Source organism: Peromyscus eremicus, chromosome 7 (assembly GCF_949786415.1).
Source record: "Peromyscus eremicus chromosome 7, PerEre_H2_v1, whole genome shotgun sequence".
NCBI lineage: Eukaryota > Metazoa > Chordata > Mammalia > Rodentia > Cricetidae > Peromyscus > Peromyscus eremicus.
This window is the reverse complement of record NC_081422.1, coordinates 64,808,704-64,823,228: the sequence shown is the minus strand read 5'-3', so window position 1 is coordinate 64,823,228 and position 14,525 is coordinate 64,808,704. Positions and strand designations below refer to the sequence as shown.

The 14,525-nt window shown below is 45.5% G+C and overlaps 1 protein-coding gene across 1 annotated transcript in view; it reads right to left on the bottom strand.

Annotated features, from left to right (window-relative positions):
* The window catches only part of Myo1e (myosin IE), a 206,103-nt gene that overhangs the window by 44,329 nt on the left and 147,249 nt on the right, over positions 1–14,525 (bottom strand). The window contains exons 16-18 of the mRNA XM_059268194.1: positions 12,933–13,014; positions 6,168–6,274; positions 76–174 (exon numbers count right to left, since the gene is read on the bottom strand). Of these exons, the coding sequence (XP_059124177.1) occupies positions 76–174; positions 6,168–6,274; positions 12,933–13,014 (288 nt within the window). The remainder of the gene's footprint in view (positions 1–75; positions 175–6,167; positions 6,275–12,932; positions 13,015–14,525) is intronic.

The following is a 14,525-nucleotide window of genomic DNA, read 5'->3' as shown; positions in this document are numbered from 1 at the left end:
ATACGTGCTTTAAATGAATAAATAAGCTTATTTGGACCAAAACATTTCATAGTCCAGGGGTAACTGGTTCTATACCTCTGTAGAAACTTCTGGAAAACACGCCGATACGCATAACCAGCTCTTCTCACTCGGATGTTTTCTTTGAGACCCAGGTATTCTACTTGATGCTTTACCCTAAAAAAGAAGATGGAACATGGAGGCTATTGGAAAACTCTGTCACCCTACTACCTCTCCAACTTTCTTAACTACCCTCCACTCCCCCATACACACACCTGCTACTACCAAGCCGCAGGGAACATATTTACAAGACTGTAATCATAGTGTCCAAGCTGAACTCTTGAATGGCATGATATTTACATAAAAATATTATGAACTACTGCAATCATACAAGAAGACATTACACATCTATTTTTACAGAACTACAGTAAAATAAAAACCCCAAGTCAGGCAGGAAGCTGTGTGCCCATCATCCTAGCTACTTGAGAGGCTGAGACAGGAGGATCGGATCCATTGAGCCCAGAAGTTCAAGGCCATCCTGAATATTATAGTGAGATCCCGTCTCAAAAGAAGCAGTGAGGTTGGGTAGACTGAGTTTGATCTCCGGACCCCATGTGATAGAGAGAAAAAGACCCATAAGTTGTCTTTCACCCTCTATCCATGTGCCCTGGCACTCATGTGGACCCCCTTCAAAGAAACAGATAAATGGAAACACTAAAAATAATTGACAAAAATAAAAATAAAGCCCCAGACACTTGACATTTGGATTACTAACAAAATTGTTCTTTTTTTTCCCCCAACAAAATAAAGAACTTGTTAAGTGTTGTTGGAGTTTTCTTTATCATTAAACTTTAATATCGAGCCAGGCGGTGGTCGCGCACATCTTTAATCCCAGCACTCAAGAGGAAGAGCCAGGTGGATCTCTGTGAGTTTGAGGCCAGCCTGGTCTACAGAGAGAGAGAGAGAGAGAGAGAGAGAGAGAGAGAGAGAGAGAGATCCAGGACAGGCACCAAAACTACACAGAGAAACTTTGTCTCGAAAAACAAAAACAAAAACAAAAACAAACAAACAAAAAAAACCCAAAAAACACCCTTTAATATCAATTCTAGACTCAATGAGACTATACTTGTAGAATTTTTCAAATGATCAAGTTAAGAATGATCTAAAATCTATTTCAATTCTATGTTTTACTGTGTAGCTGTAGCTGGCCTTGAACTCATACAGACCCACATGACTGTCTCTTTGTGCTACTGGTTTGTTTGTTTGAGTGAAATCCTAGCGTGTTTCTAGCCAGCCCACTTGCAGTGCAGGCCCAGCCTGTCTCTACAGAGGGGATGATCACACAAGCTTCCCCATCAGTCGTCAGGATTCATTTCTAGCCGTGTTTTTCCAAGCTGGGCTCTCACAGGTCTTCTGTGAAACTTGGCCTGCAGAATAGAGTTCTTTCCTCTCAGCCCCAAGAGTTGACTCCTTCAGGACAACTCCTTTTTTTTTTTTCCCCCTCTGTGTAGCCTTGGTTGTCCTGGAACTCGCTCTGTAGACCAGACTGGTCTCGAACTCACAGAGATCCACCTTCCTCTGCCTCCCGAATGCTGGGATTAAAGGCATGCATCACCACTGCTCGGCTTCTTGTTTCTATTTGTATATGTGCATGGACACATGTGCACACAGATGCATGTGTGTGGCTGCTCAAGGTTGATGTCAGACATCATCCTCTCTCTTCTATCTTACTCAGTGAGGCAGGGTCACATACTTAAACCCAGCTTGTAGACATGGCTAGTCTCTCTGGCCAGTCTGTTCTGAGGACCCCCTATATCTGCTCTCCTAGGCTGGAATTACAAGCAGACTGCCACACCCATCTGGCAATTACTTTGGCTTTGGGAAGTTGATCTCCAGTCCTTCTGCTTGCATATTGAGTACTCTGACCACTGAGTACCCAACCTCTTCAGCCCCAGGACAAATAACATTTAGAGTCTTTATATGAAAAGACTGATATTCAACATGCACATTTCCCTTGAATTAGAAGCAGAGACATTCTAGAAACCTGACTTGGGAAAATAATTTCCCTTTCCCATTTCTCCAAACACAAGCTCACAATTGCCCCTTTCTCTAGCAAGAAAAAAAAAATGCCGAAGTGCCTATTTATCTTAAAAACAAAAAAACAAAATTTATATGTATGAATATTTGCTTGTTATGGGCATGGTGTGTATGCAATACCCAAGGAAGCCAGAAGAGGGCACTAGAGCTCCTATAACTGGGTGTTGGTGAGTGAGCCTGGGTCCTCTGCAAGAGCTCCTAACCGCTGAGCATCTCTCAGGCCTGAAAGTGCGAACTTCTAATGTTTGCTGCTTTCAATGCACTATTCACAAACACTGGCTTCTCTCCAAGCCTCACGCAAGGAACACATCACACATGGATTCTCCACACATAGTCCTCGCCCATGAATCACACAGGAAAAAATATTGTCTTTGTGAAGATCTTGCTTCACAGGCTGGGGAGATGGCTCAGCAAGTAAGGCACCTGTTGCCAAGCCTGATGACCTGAGTTCAGTTCCTGAGACTGCATAATAGAAGGTAAAAACGATAATCCCACAAGTTGTCTTCTGGCCTTGACATACGTGATGTGGCGCATGAGTACCCACACACAATAGACTTGTCTGTCCTGGTGCATACAAAGGCCAGGGGTTAATACTGGGGTATCTCCCTCAATCCATTAATCATTTCCTTAGGATTCTGAGACAGGGTCTCTCACTCAGTCGGGAGCTTGCTATTTATTGGGCTGTCTGGAGCAGCTGTGAGCACATGACATGGATGCTGGGAACTGAACTCCGGTCCTCTGGAAGATCATTAAGTAAACCATCTCTCCAGCCCTGAGCTTGCCATTCTGATTAGACTGGCTGGCCAGCAAGCCTCTAGGAGACCCTTTCTCAGTGGCTGTCACGCTAGGGTTAGAAGCAGACACCAACAGACCCAGGTTTCATGTGGATGTAGGGACCTAAAGTCAGGTCCTCATGGATGCACAGGAAGCAGTCTGTGCACTGAGCCATCTCTCCAGCTTGAATCGAGTTAGATGCTACTAAAGTGGCACCAAGGTTCAGGAAATGTCTTACACAAAATTTCTGCTGTACGGCAACCAGTCTAGCAAATCCTGTAATGTGTAAAGGAACTTCAAGTACCAAAGGACCCAAGATGTTTTTGCTGGAGCATCACTGCTGGTAGGCAACGGCTTGCCATAGCCCAACTGTTCCCCCAGGGCCACCACTTCCACCCTGTGGGAGAAGTCACCCCCAGGACTGTCTTCACTCCCTCCCTCCCCCCTTCCTTCAAGCAAGCCACAGCCTGAGAACTCTGTGAGGGCAGCAATTCAGAATCCAAGGCTGGCCACTCTGCCAGAAGCCAAACAAAAACACATTTCAACAGGAAAAGAAAAACCCCATACCTCATAAACTTGTGGAATGAGTAACCCTCTCCACCAAGAACTTCAATTGAGCATGTAATTCCCACCAGCAACTCACACGGGAGTGAAGCCATCTGTGATTAAACCTATGGGGGAGCTGTCCCTGAGGTTGAGAGTGGCACTTTATTTATTTATTTATTTATTTATTTATTTATTTATTTATTTATTTATGTGACAGCGTTTCTCTGTGTAACCTTGGCTGTCCTGGAACTCACTCTGTATAGACCAGGCTGGTCTCGAACTCACAGAGATCCACCTACTTCTGCCTCCCGAGTGCTGGGATTAAAGGCATGTGCCACCACCACCACTTGGCTGGGAGTGGTACTTTATTAATAAGACAAATAAGGTTTTATTTTTCTCGACTTACTTTTATTGTTTTTAATTTTGTGTGCTTGTGTGTGTGTGTGTGTGTGTGTGTGTGTGTGTGTGTAGCCACGTGCATGTGAGTGCAGGTGCCTGCCCGCAGAGGTCAAAGGTGTTGGATCCCCTGGAGGTGGAGTTACAGGTGGCTGTGAGGTGCATGATGACGTGGGCGTGCACCGGGAACCACACTTGGGTCCTCTTCAAGAGCAGGGTATGCTCTTCCCCACCGAGTCATCTCTCTAGCTTCAAGGAAGGTGCTTTTATTTAAGATTCTTTATTGGAAAGAGGTGGGGAAGGAAAGTGGGAGAGTCTGAAGTGGAGGATGAGTGGCGTTCTGTACCCCTTTGTGGCACTTCTGTGGCCACTGTTTTCTCTGAGGTTGCCCATGACACCACCCTGCTGTGCGCACGAGCACACGTACTTGCACACGTGAGCAGGTAGGCTGTGCACCTATCAGTACATGTTAGAGACGGAGCAGACCATGGAGAAGCAGATCTCACTGACAGACCTGTCTTAGACCCTCTGTTTAAATGAGCCAGACTGGCAATGTGGCAGACAAAGTGTCCCATGCAAGTCACTTACAAACGGGGAGCTGCAGAGCTCAGTTCTGAATCGCAGTCTAGCTCTGGATGTGACATCAGCAGTACTTCGGATCTAGGTGCTTGCCTTGTAAACATGAAGGCTAGATTTGATCCCCAGAAGCCATGTTTAAAATAAGCTAGGCTGGGCACGGTGGCACGTGCTCGTAATCCCAGCACTAGGGAGCCTGGGAGGGCAAGGTAGGTGAATCTCTGTAAATTTGAGGCTAGTCTGGTTTACATAGTGAGTCTGGGCTATCCAGAGCTACACAATACAACCATGTATCAAAGGAAGCAGAAGCAGCAGCCGCTACAACCACGGTGGTACACCTCCTCCACTGTGCCTGGCTTATTTAGTGTTGGGGGGTCAAAGCTTTGCCAGGGCTTTATGCATCCTAGACAGCCACTCTACTAACTCAGCCACATCCCAGCCCATCCCCTGGTGTTAAGAATGAAAGAACACCTTCAGACAGTGATAGCCAACCTAGGTGGGCCTGTGTTTTTCTTTTGTTCCTGGTCTGCCCTTCCCCCCTCGACAGAGACTCAAGTATCAACTCATCCATCTGTCGTTGCTGAGAACGAGGCTTGAGACAGCATGGGAAAGGGACCCACTTCTGTCTCTCAGAGGATGTACCCAGCAGCAGCTGTCCTCTTTAAAGCCTGGTCCCTTCCCATTGTTACCTTTCCATAGTCACTTGACACCTTACACAATTCAGTCTTCTTTACTCCCAGACAGGGATGGTGCATTCCAGTAGGCTCGCAGCCTAGGACCTGGTGATGTGGTGATGGCATGGGGTACTCTCTGTAGTTATCATCACCCCACCAAGAGGCCTTTCCCCAGCTCCTCTTCCCATGCTCCAAGGGGACAGGAAGATCAGTCCTCATAGGAATGCTCCCTGGATTTCCCAGTTAGAGACAAATCTATTTAAATTATTTGTCTATCTTATTTTATGTGTATGAATGTTTTGCCTGTCTGTATGCATGCATCATGTGCATGCCTGGTGCCTTCAGAGGTCAGAAGAGGGAGTCAGATTCCTGAAACTGGTATTATGGATGCTTGTGAGCTGCTGTGTGAGGGTTGGGACTTGAACCTGGGTCCTCTGCAAGAACAGTGTTGTAAACTGGAAAGCCTTTTCTCCAGCCCCTGGAGATGAATCTTACCTCCTCAGTCAACACCCTTACAATTGTCAACTCACTTCACGTTGCGTGGGCCATTTCCCAAATACCACAGTGACACAGGCTTCTTCAGGTACCAGGACATCTGAGCACTCATGGTCCATCCATATCCTTTACCTTCACTCTCCTTCACTCTGTCCTTCTATGGAGTGCTCAGGACCTCTAGCCTCTGTGAGGATCTTCACGGGGTACAGTCACTGGCAGATCACCTTAACCCACTCCTCAGGCTATCCCTTGCAACCCCGAGCTAGGCATCCCACACAGGCTACATTCTGTACATCTAAACAGAGCCTCAAACTAATTTTAAAACCACCCTGACTCTTCGGTACTAAGGTTTGTTTTAACACCTGCCTCCAGACTAGCCAAGATCAACATCGTAAATTAATTGTGAATGGAATGATACTGAGAACGTGTTAAACACAAGATGAGGTGAACTATTACACAGATGTTTAAAAAAAAAAAAAAATCGAAGAGCCAGGATGTACCAAGCACTCATGCCTCCTCCTGCGACAGAGGGTGGTTCACATGAGGGGGTGGTCACGCATGCCACGCCCACCTCGGCTGGCCCCGCCCTCTCCTCTTTTCCCTGTAACATACCTGCTCTCCTCCCAGTCTTTGGGTTTCTTGGTTTCGTTTGGTTTTATGCAGCGGATGTAGTGGGGTGTACACTTCATTAGGGTGCTCACGAGGTCATTGGCTTGTTTCTATGGGAAGGATAAGAGCAGTTAGAAATAAGGAGCTCTCTATGGCGGACCAGCTTCCAAACAAAACCTGCAGAACTCCAGAAACATGGCTAGGAATAAATCGTCATGGATCTGCTGTTGTGCCTAAGCTAGGTAGGTGTCCAGAAGAGCCTTGAAGTGCGGCCGACTGTTATGATGATTTTTATCACACCTGAGAGTTAGAAAATTGAACACTGAAAACAATTAGGTATTTATATATATATAAACTTAGGTAAATCTTCATGTGATTCTTTTCATCAGGAATAATGCCACTGTCAACAAACTAAGTTCAACTTGTACTGACTTAGGTCACTGTAAATATTCTTCCGTGTGTGTGTGTGTGTGTGTGTGTGTGTGTGTGTGTGTGTTGTTTTTGTTTTTTGAGACAGGGTCTCAGGCATCCTAGGCTATTCTAACTCACTACCTAGTCAAGGATAACCTTAAACTCCCAATTCTCCTGCCTCAGCATCCTAAGTGCTAAAATTACAGCCATGCACGACCTTGCCTGGTTCTAGATTTAAAAAAAAAAAAAAATGGTTTTTTTTTGGTTTGTTTATTTAAAATTATGAGCAGGGATAAACCCTCAAATCTCTTTCCCGCTAGTGTCATCTAGGAAGAATCTCTTTATTAAAATGAGGAAGAGGTTGAGGAGAAATGGCTGCAGTGAGGAGAGTTTGCTACTCTTCCAGAGGACCTGAGTTCAGTTCCTAGTACCTACACTGCTCACAATTGCCTGTAACTCCAGCTCCAAGGGATCTGTAGGCACCCAAATACACATAACACACACACACCACCACCACCACCACCACCACCACCACCACCAATAATAATAATAATAAAATTAATGAAATGGTGCAAACTCATAGCTAAACAAAGTGAAATTCATTACAAAGATATAATTTCTGAATGTCTCACATGCCATTTCATCCAGCGTCCCCCTCAATTTGTCCCTCGACAGGGTTCTCTGCACTTTCCTTGTGGGACGGAACTTCATCTCCCCACAGCAAACCGAGTCTGTATAAAACCCTCTATCATGAGTTATGCCCTGGGTACCCAGAGCAGGACTGAGTTCAAGCCGAAGAAGCCACATAAATACAGCTGGAATAGCTTAGGGTGTATTTCACACCATGAGAACTGTACACGTGGAGGAAACAGGAGTGACGTGCACATCAGCCACCCCACTGCACAGCTGAGCACACCCTGGGGGTCCAAGATGCCCCACTTAGGCAAACTGTCCTTCCGAGCCAAGTCAGCATGCACAGAGGAAAGAAAAAAAAAAAAAAAACCTCTCAAAGAAAACAGTGGGAAGGCCTGCCAGGAAACCAGCGAACCATTCCCAGTCAGCAGAAGGGCTCTGTTGACAAGAGACAACCCGCTCTCATTTAGGGCTTCTCTGTTTTCATGGACTTGGGAATCTGAAACCCTTAGAAACTGATGGGCAGTGAAGCGGGATGCTCATCAGTGAATGGAGCTCTTGTGTGAGCGTGTAGAAAACAGCATTCTTTGCACTTGCCTGGAATTGAAGACAGAGATGTAGAGGGTGTCTCACCAGAGTGAGGACTCTGACCACAGAGGAAATTGTCTTTTATCTTCTTTGCTGATAAAGTTACATTTGGAAACAAATCTGATGATCTGAGTCTCTCTGAGCAAAGCTTTAAAAGTTTTGTTGATTTATTTTAAGTGTGTTGAGTGTTTTGCCTGGAGGCATGTATGTGCACCATGTACATGCATGGTGCCCATGGAGGTCAGAAGAAGATATTGGATCCCCTGGAGTTATGGATGGTTGTGAGTCAGCCAACATGTGGGTGCTGGGATTCAAATCTGGGTCCTGTAGCCAGTGCTCTTAACTGCTGGGCCATCTCTCCAGTCCTAACCTTTTTTTTTGAAATAGGGTTCCTGGATAGAGCCCTGGCTGTCTTGGAACTTACCATGTAGACTAGGTTAGCCTCAAAATTACAGAGCTCTACCTGCCTCTGCCATCACACTCAGCTCTCCATTCTGAAGTCTCTAAATTTCTTCTTCACTTTCAGTTTTTGACGCTAATTTTTATTTATTGCTATTCAGCCCAAAGCAGGTGGCGGCATACTTCCTTTGCACTGTAGCCTAAGGCAAGAACCCAGAGGCCAGTCGAGACACTTCACGTGTCCCCTGACATAGCTCTTTTTATCATAGTCACAGGTCACTGATACATCACAACAATCCTGTGTGGTCATGACTGCTCCTACTTTTGCTTTTTCAAATGAGAATGTCGAGCTTGACAGGAAGAAAGATTCCTTGGGACAACACAATTTGTCAGCAACAAAGGCGGGACTTGGAACCAAGTCCATGTTTCTGAACCACAATGCTCTTTTGCCTTCCTGTGAGTGACACAGAATAGTACAGTGTGTTGGGAAAGGAATTAACTGGGTGAACTTAGACAAGATAGGCCCTCCAGGTTGTGGACTAATTAATTTTAACAAACAGGAATACACACTAGTTGTCGTTATCCTGAATTTCAATGGCTATGGGTCACTCTTGATGTCCTGTAAGGTGACTATAAAGCAAACAGGATTAGTTCTGACTCCAGCCAAGAGTGCATTGGTTAGATAGAGAGGTATCAGCATTATTTAACAGAAGCAGGAGTCAGAATACAAAAACAAGACAGGACAGTGAGGAGAGGCTCGGGGTACTGACCGATTAACCTCATCGGTACTCCTGGCTCTGTTATGTGAAAGGTGGTACAGCATAAGTCTATCTTTGTTTCTAGGCTTCAGTTCCTCCATCTGCAGCCACACACGGGCAGATAAAACTAGAAAGCCTCTGATGTCTTAAAGGCAGGAATGGATGCTGCAGTGTGTGGAGCTGTAGTTGATGATCTCCCAATCACAGCTCCAGGCTCACTCAGGCAATGCCTTGTGTGTCCACATTGGCTTACTAGGAGCTTGAGTCTGCTCTATCTAGCATCAAAGCTTTACTCTGATCTCAACACTAGCCTCTTCCAATCACAACATATAACTGAATGAAGCCTCAGAATCAAGCATTATTAAACGTAATATGGTTTTATTTAAAAGACTTATTTTTACTTTATGCATGTGAATGTTTTTGCCAGCATGTGTGTGTGTGTGTGTGTGTGTGTGTGTGTGTGTGTGTGTGTGTGTGTGTAAGCGCCCTTGGTGTGCTGTGGAACAAATCTTTGTACACTGTAAATATATATTGCTCTCATTGTTAATAAAGGGCTGATTGATTCATGGCTAGGCAGGATTTTCAGGGCAGAGAGAACACTGAGAAGAAGGAGGGTGGAATCAGAGGCGTCACCATCCAGATGCAGAGGGAGCAAGACTGGTACAAGATGAGGTAACAAGCCATGAGCCATGTGGCGGCACATAGAAATAGGTTAATTTGTTATAAGAGCTAGATAAAAACAAGCCTAAGCTATCGGCTGAGCATTTATAATTAATATTAAGCCTCTTTATGGTTATTTGGGAGCAGCTGCTGGGACACAAAAAACCTTCACCAACACTGGTGGCCAGACAAGGGGGTTGGATTCTCCTGGGACTAGAATTGCAGATGTTTGTGAGCCACCATGTGGAAGCTGGGGACCAACCTGCCGAGACATCTCTCCAGCTTCATAAATGCAATATGTTTTTTGCTTTAGTAACTTAATGGGACTGTCCATCAAATGACAATTCTAATTAAATCCTGTAGATCAGTTTTTTTTAAATTTTAAAATAATTAAAACCATAAAATGTACAACACTAAAACTACCTTCAATATAAAATTTTCTATCCAGAAACCTGGAGTCCCTTTCAATGTACTCTTGGGACATCTGCCAGGTAGTACAGATGTGGAAGGGACAAGGGACTAGGCTATAGCTATGTATCCCTCAGAGATGCTTTGGGAGAGCATATAAAATAAAGAGACTTTCGATACTATAGATCACCTGCAGACCTTGGTCACAGGATTCAGCAGAGAGGGTGGGATTTGGGTAAGAAGACAAGTAGAATCCCTTTAGATAAGTAAACTTCAGGCTGACCTCCCTAGACAAAGGCCCCAAATGTGCTGTTCTAGACATTCTGTGTACAGTCCAAAAAGGTGGTAACTTTTAAAACTACACACAAATACGAAGGAAAGGAAGCAAACTGCCTTCAAAGGAGAAGTAAGAGGCCTCCATCCCCCACTGATGAGGCATATTCCAGACCACTTGAAAATGAGTCACTGCAACCTTGGGGGGTCTGAGCCCTTGGAGCTGAATGTGACAGTCTCATGACTAGAGTTTCTAGCCCAGAGTTTGTCCTTATCCAGGTCCTTCAGGCTAAGGCATGAGTCAGACCTTCATGCAGATGTTAGCATCTAGGCCTCAGGAAAATCACATCTGTTCTCTGCCCTCAGCTCTCTGTCCCAGAGACCCAAATCCAGTCAAGTCTCAGAATGGCTCTTAAGGACATGGTGTTCCTACAACCCAGAGGGCTCTGCCTGCCAGCTCAAACCTCATCCTGCACCCGTGGACATGGTAGCATGTGTCTGTGGTGTCCTCTGTTCAGAAGGGCTGATGCAGGAGGATGGCTTGAGCCCAAGAGTTTGAAGAATATGACAAGATTTCATCTTTGTTTCTTTGAGATAGTCTCATTTTGTAAGCCAAACTGGCATGGAACTCATGATCCTCCTGCCTCAGTCTCCTAAACACTCGAACATAAGGCAAGTACCACAAACCTGGTGCGGCTGCACCATCCCCCACCACAATCCTGTGACTCAAACTTGTAATCCTCCCCGCTTCCACTGCCTAAGTGCTGGGATCTTGTCTGTACGCTCCCACACTCAGCTCGGTGCAGGTTAGAACTATTTGGCTGTTCTTTCTGATGCTGGGAATCAAATCCACTTGTTGATCCATCCCGATAATCCAGCTGTTCCATTCTAGAAACAACAGCAAACCAAAAAACCGCACCACCACCTCATGTCTGACTTCATCCACAAAACCTAGGTCCTTATGGAATGGTGTCCTTTACTGAAGCCAGTGTTTCTGTCCCCAGGAGGGTTATCAAGCCCTGGCATCTGTGACACTGGTGTCAATCAGGAAGGCATAGGCTGAAGGGCATCATGGAATGAATACAGAGTGAAGGAGGGTGAGTGGAAGTCTAGGGCAGGGAGTGAATGAGTGCACAAAAACCACCCACAGCAGCAAGTAGAGAGGGCATGGGCATGATAGAGGGAACACGCTGGTAGGCAAGAACATAAGAGCAGCCACTGGGCATTTTTGCAGGGTAGGATGCAGGCACTGGAGGTGGATGGCTGGATTTAACCATCAAGGCCGTTCCTGGGCTTAGTGCTACACTCTCCACCTTGCAGATAAGCAAGAGGTGCTGAGAACTTCTAAATTAAGTAGTTAGGTACTTCTCTGTGTATATGTGCCTGTGTGAGTTTATGTGTACTGTGTGTGTGTGTGCAGGAGCCAACAGAAGCCAGAAGAGGGGCCTCAGATCCCCTGGAACTGGAGTTGCAGATGGTTATGAGCTGCAGTGTTGGGATTTGAACCTGGGTCTTGTGTAAGAGCAGCAAATGCTTTCAACCACTGGGTCATCTCTCCTGTCTCAGATGCTAAGAACTTCAATTATAGGTTGATAATAACTTATATAGTAAAAGTCACAGGCGACTGAACCCCAAATGCCAAACACCAATCACATGAGCTCTTTGATTATAAAACTAAAGACATATTTAACTGGTATGATTTAGTATATATACAAACACACATACATAAACACACACACACACACACACACACACACACACACGAGTCATATGTATAGATGAACATTTCTTTTCTTTGTTTTTTTTTTTTTTTTTTTTTTGAGACAGGGTCTCATATAGCCCAGACCTGCCTTGAATTTACTATATAGCCAAGAGATGACCTTGATCTTCTGACAGTCCTGCATCTGCCTCTCCAGGGCTGGGATTATAAACATGCACCACCATGCCTAGTTTTATGGACTGATGGGGTGGATCCAAAGGATAGGGATTGTAGACAAGCCCTCTTCCAACCAAGCCATGACCATCTCCAGCCCTAAAAAATAGTCTGAACTGGTATTATCTTGAGAAAGTTCAGCAAATAGTTGTCCAAGTTACAGGATAAAGTGTCCTCTATTCAAACTCTTCACCATCCATGGTATTTCAGAGTTGCTACCACCATTCGGCCAGATGTGTCTGCCCTTTACAGCAAGGAGGAGCCTCTAAGACCCAGGGAGGAGAGATGTGTAAAATGCCCCTAAAGATGAACTGGGGTTTCTGGCAAGTTTCATACTTGGCATGCCTGAGCGCTTGGCTTGGAAAAGCACCATCAATATCCAGAACATGATTCTGAACCACAAAACTCCTGATAGTTTAACATAAATATTTCCAGATTCCCTTTAAAGCCGTTTCCTCTTTAAAAGAACTGATTATTATGTGCTGGCCATTAAGCCATGAGGTCCTTAATATCCAACTGGGGGACCAGGGTGGCCAAGTCAAATTCAGCTATATCCTGTGACTTTTGGCAAGTAGCCTAACTTCTGGGCATTTCTGTGACCATAGCCCTACACTAACCTGGCCTTATCGCCCTAGGGCATAGTCCCTGACTGCTGGAGAATTCCAGCTCTTCTAGGATCCAAACACTTCCCAGAATAGAACCAACCTTTATTTTGCTTCCTGCGGTCGTTGGGCGGCCTTTCTTGTCAGCTTGCAGGTTTTCAGGAAATAAAGATTTTATAAAAGGCCTAGAAAATGAGAAAGAGGATGGATCAGCAATCTCTCAGTTCTGTGGGGGCTGGGTGCGCTGTCCAGAAGCATCTAAGGCTGGCCACAGAAAAGCCATGTGACTTACAGTACAAGCCTGCAGGATGTCACTTGGCCAAATGAACACCAGACAGGAAACACAAAAGAAAGAACTGTAAGACGCAAGCATGTCAGAGTCCCAAACAGAGACACAAGTGTGGAACACCCCGGCCTCTGGAACCGAGGGCCATCTTGAGGATAGCACAGCCGAGGGGGAGGGAAGACAGGATGTGTTTGTGAAGACAAGTTGGCTAGACTGGAGCCCTACGGATGGTGGGAGCTGGGAGCATTGAAGGTTTATGCCACTCTGCTTGTGAGAACCTGTTTCTGAATCTGATCACGTTTGAGTGTCGCACCTGGATAATTCTTTGATGGGGCTTAAGGGACAGTGTCCTACACATCTTAGGATCTTTGCTTGCTTGCTTGTTTATTTTTGAGGCACAGTTTTCTGTAGTCCAGGCTGACCTCAAACTCCCCATGTAGCCCAGGCTGACCCTGAATTTCTAGTCCTCCTGTTTCCGTTCCCCGCGTGCATTGTGGGATATTTATACACTGTGAAGAGGTATTGCTATGATGGGTGTAATAAATAAATAAATAAATAAAAAGCTGAACAGCTAGGCAGGAGAAATAGGCAGTTTTCCCGGGCAGAGAGAAGAAGATAATCGAGACTCACAGGAGACGTCATGGAGACACAGAATAAGTGGGACCACAGAATGGGAGAGAGGTGAAGGCCACGTGGTAGAATGTAGATTAATTTAAAAAATGGGTTAATTTAAGTTATAAGAGCTAGCGGGACAAGCCTAAGCTAAGGCTGAGCTTTCATAATTAGTAATAAGTCTCCACGTCATTATTTGGGAGCTGCTGGCCCGAAGAAAAGTCCACTTACACATGTGTGCTTTGCCCCTATGCCAGGTCTTACGAGGGGCTAGGGAACAAACCCAGGGGGCTGTGTATGCTAGGCAAGCACTGTACCAACCGAGCCATATCCCCGGCCCTGCAACGCAGGACATTTAGTAGCATGAGTGGCTTCTGCTTGCTAGAGGCTAGCAAGCAACACAGCCTTTGAGCAGGAGCAGTTTCAAGTGCTGCAGTTTCCAGTCCCTGAGGCTTTGTCTGCAGAATATATCCCCTCACTAACTTTAACTGAGCACCCCGCAGGCACACAGGGCAGAGGCACGTCTAGTGACTTTGATGCGCCTGGTGTCTGAACCCTAGCTCAATAAATATCCTCTAACTGGCTCGGTGAAGGAAGTGGCCCACATAAGTTGACTACTGGATATGCCAACCCAAACTCATTCCCCGCTGAGCGACCTTTTGGTCTTTAGAAATTTCCAGGAAGTTTCCCCAGCCGTCTACTTCTAACCTGGCCAGACATAACCACAGATTTTTACAGCAATCACATTACAAAATAATATGCTGTATCTAGATGACAGGAGTTTATGCGGGCTCATCA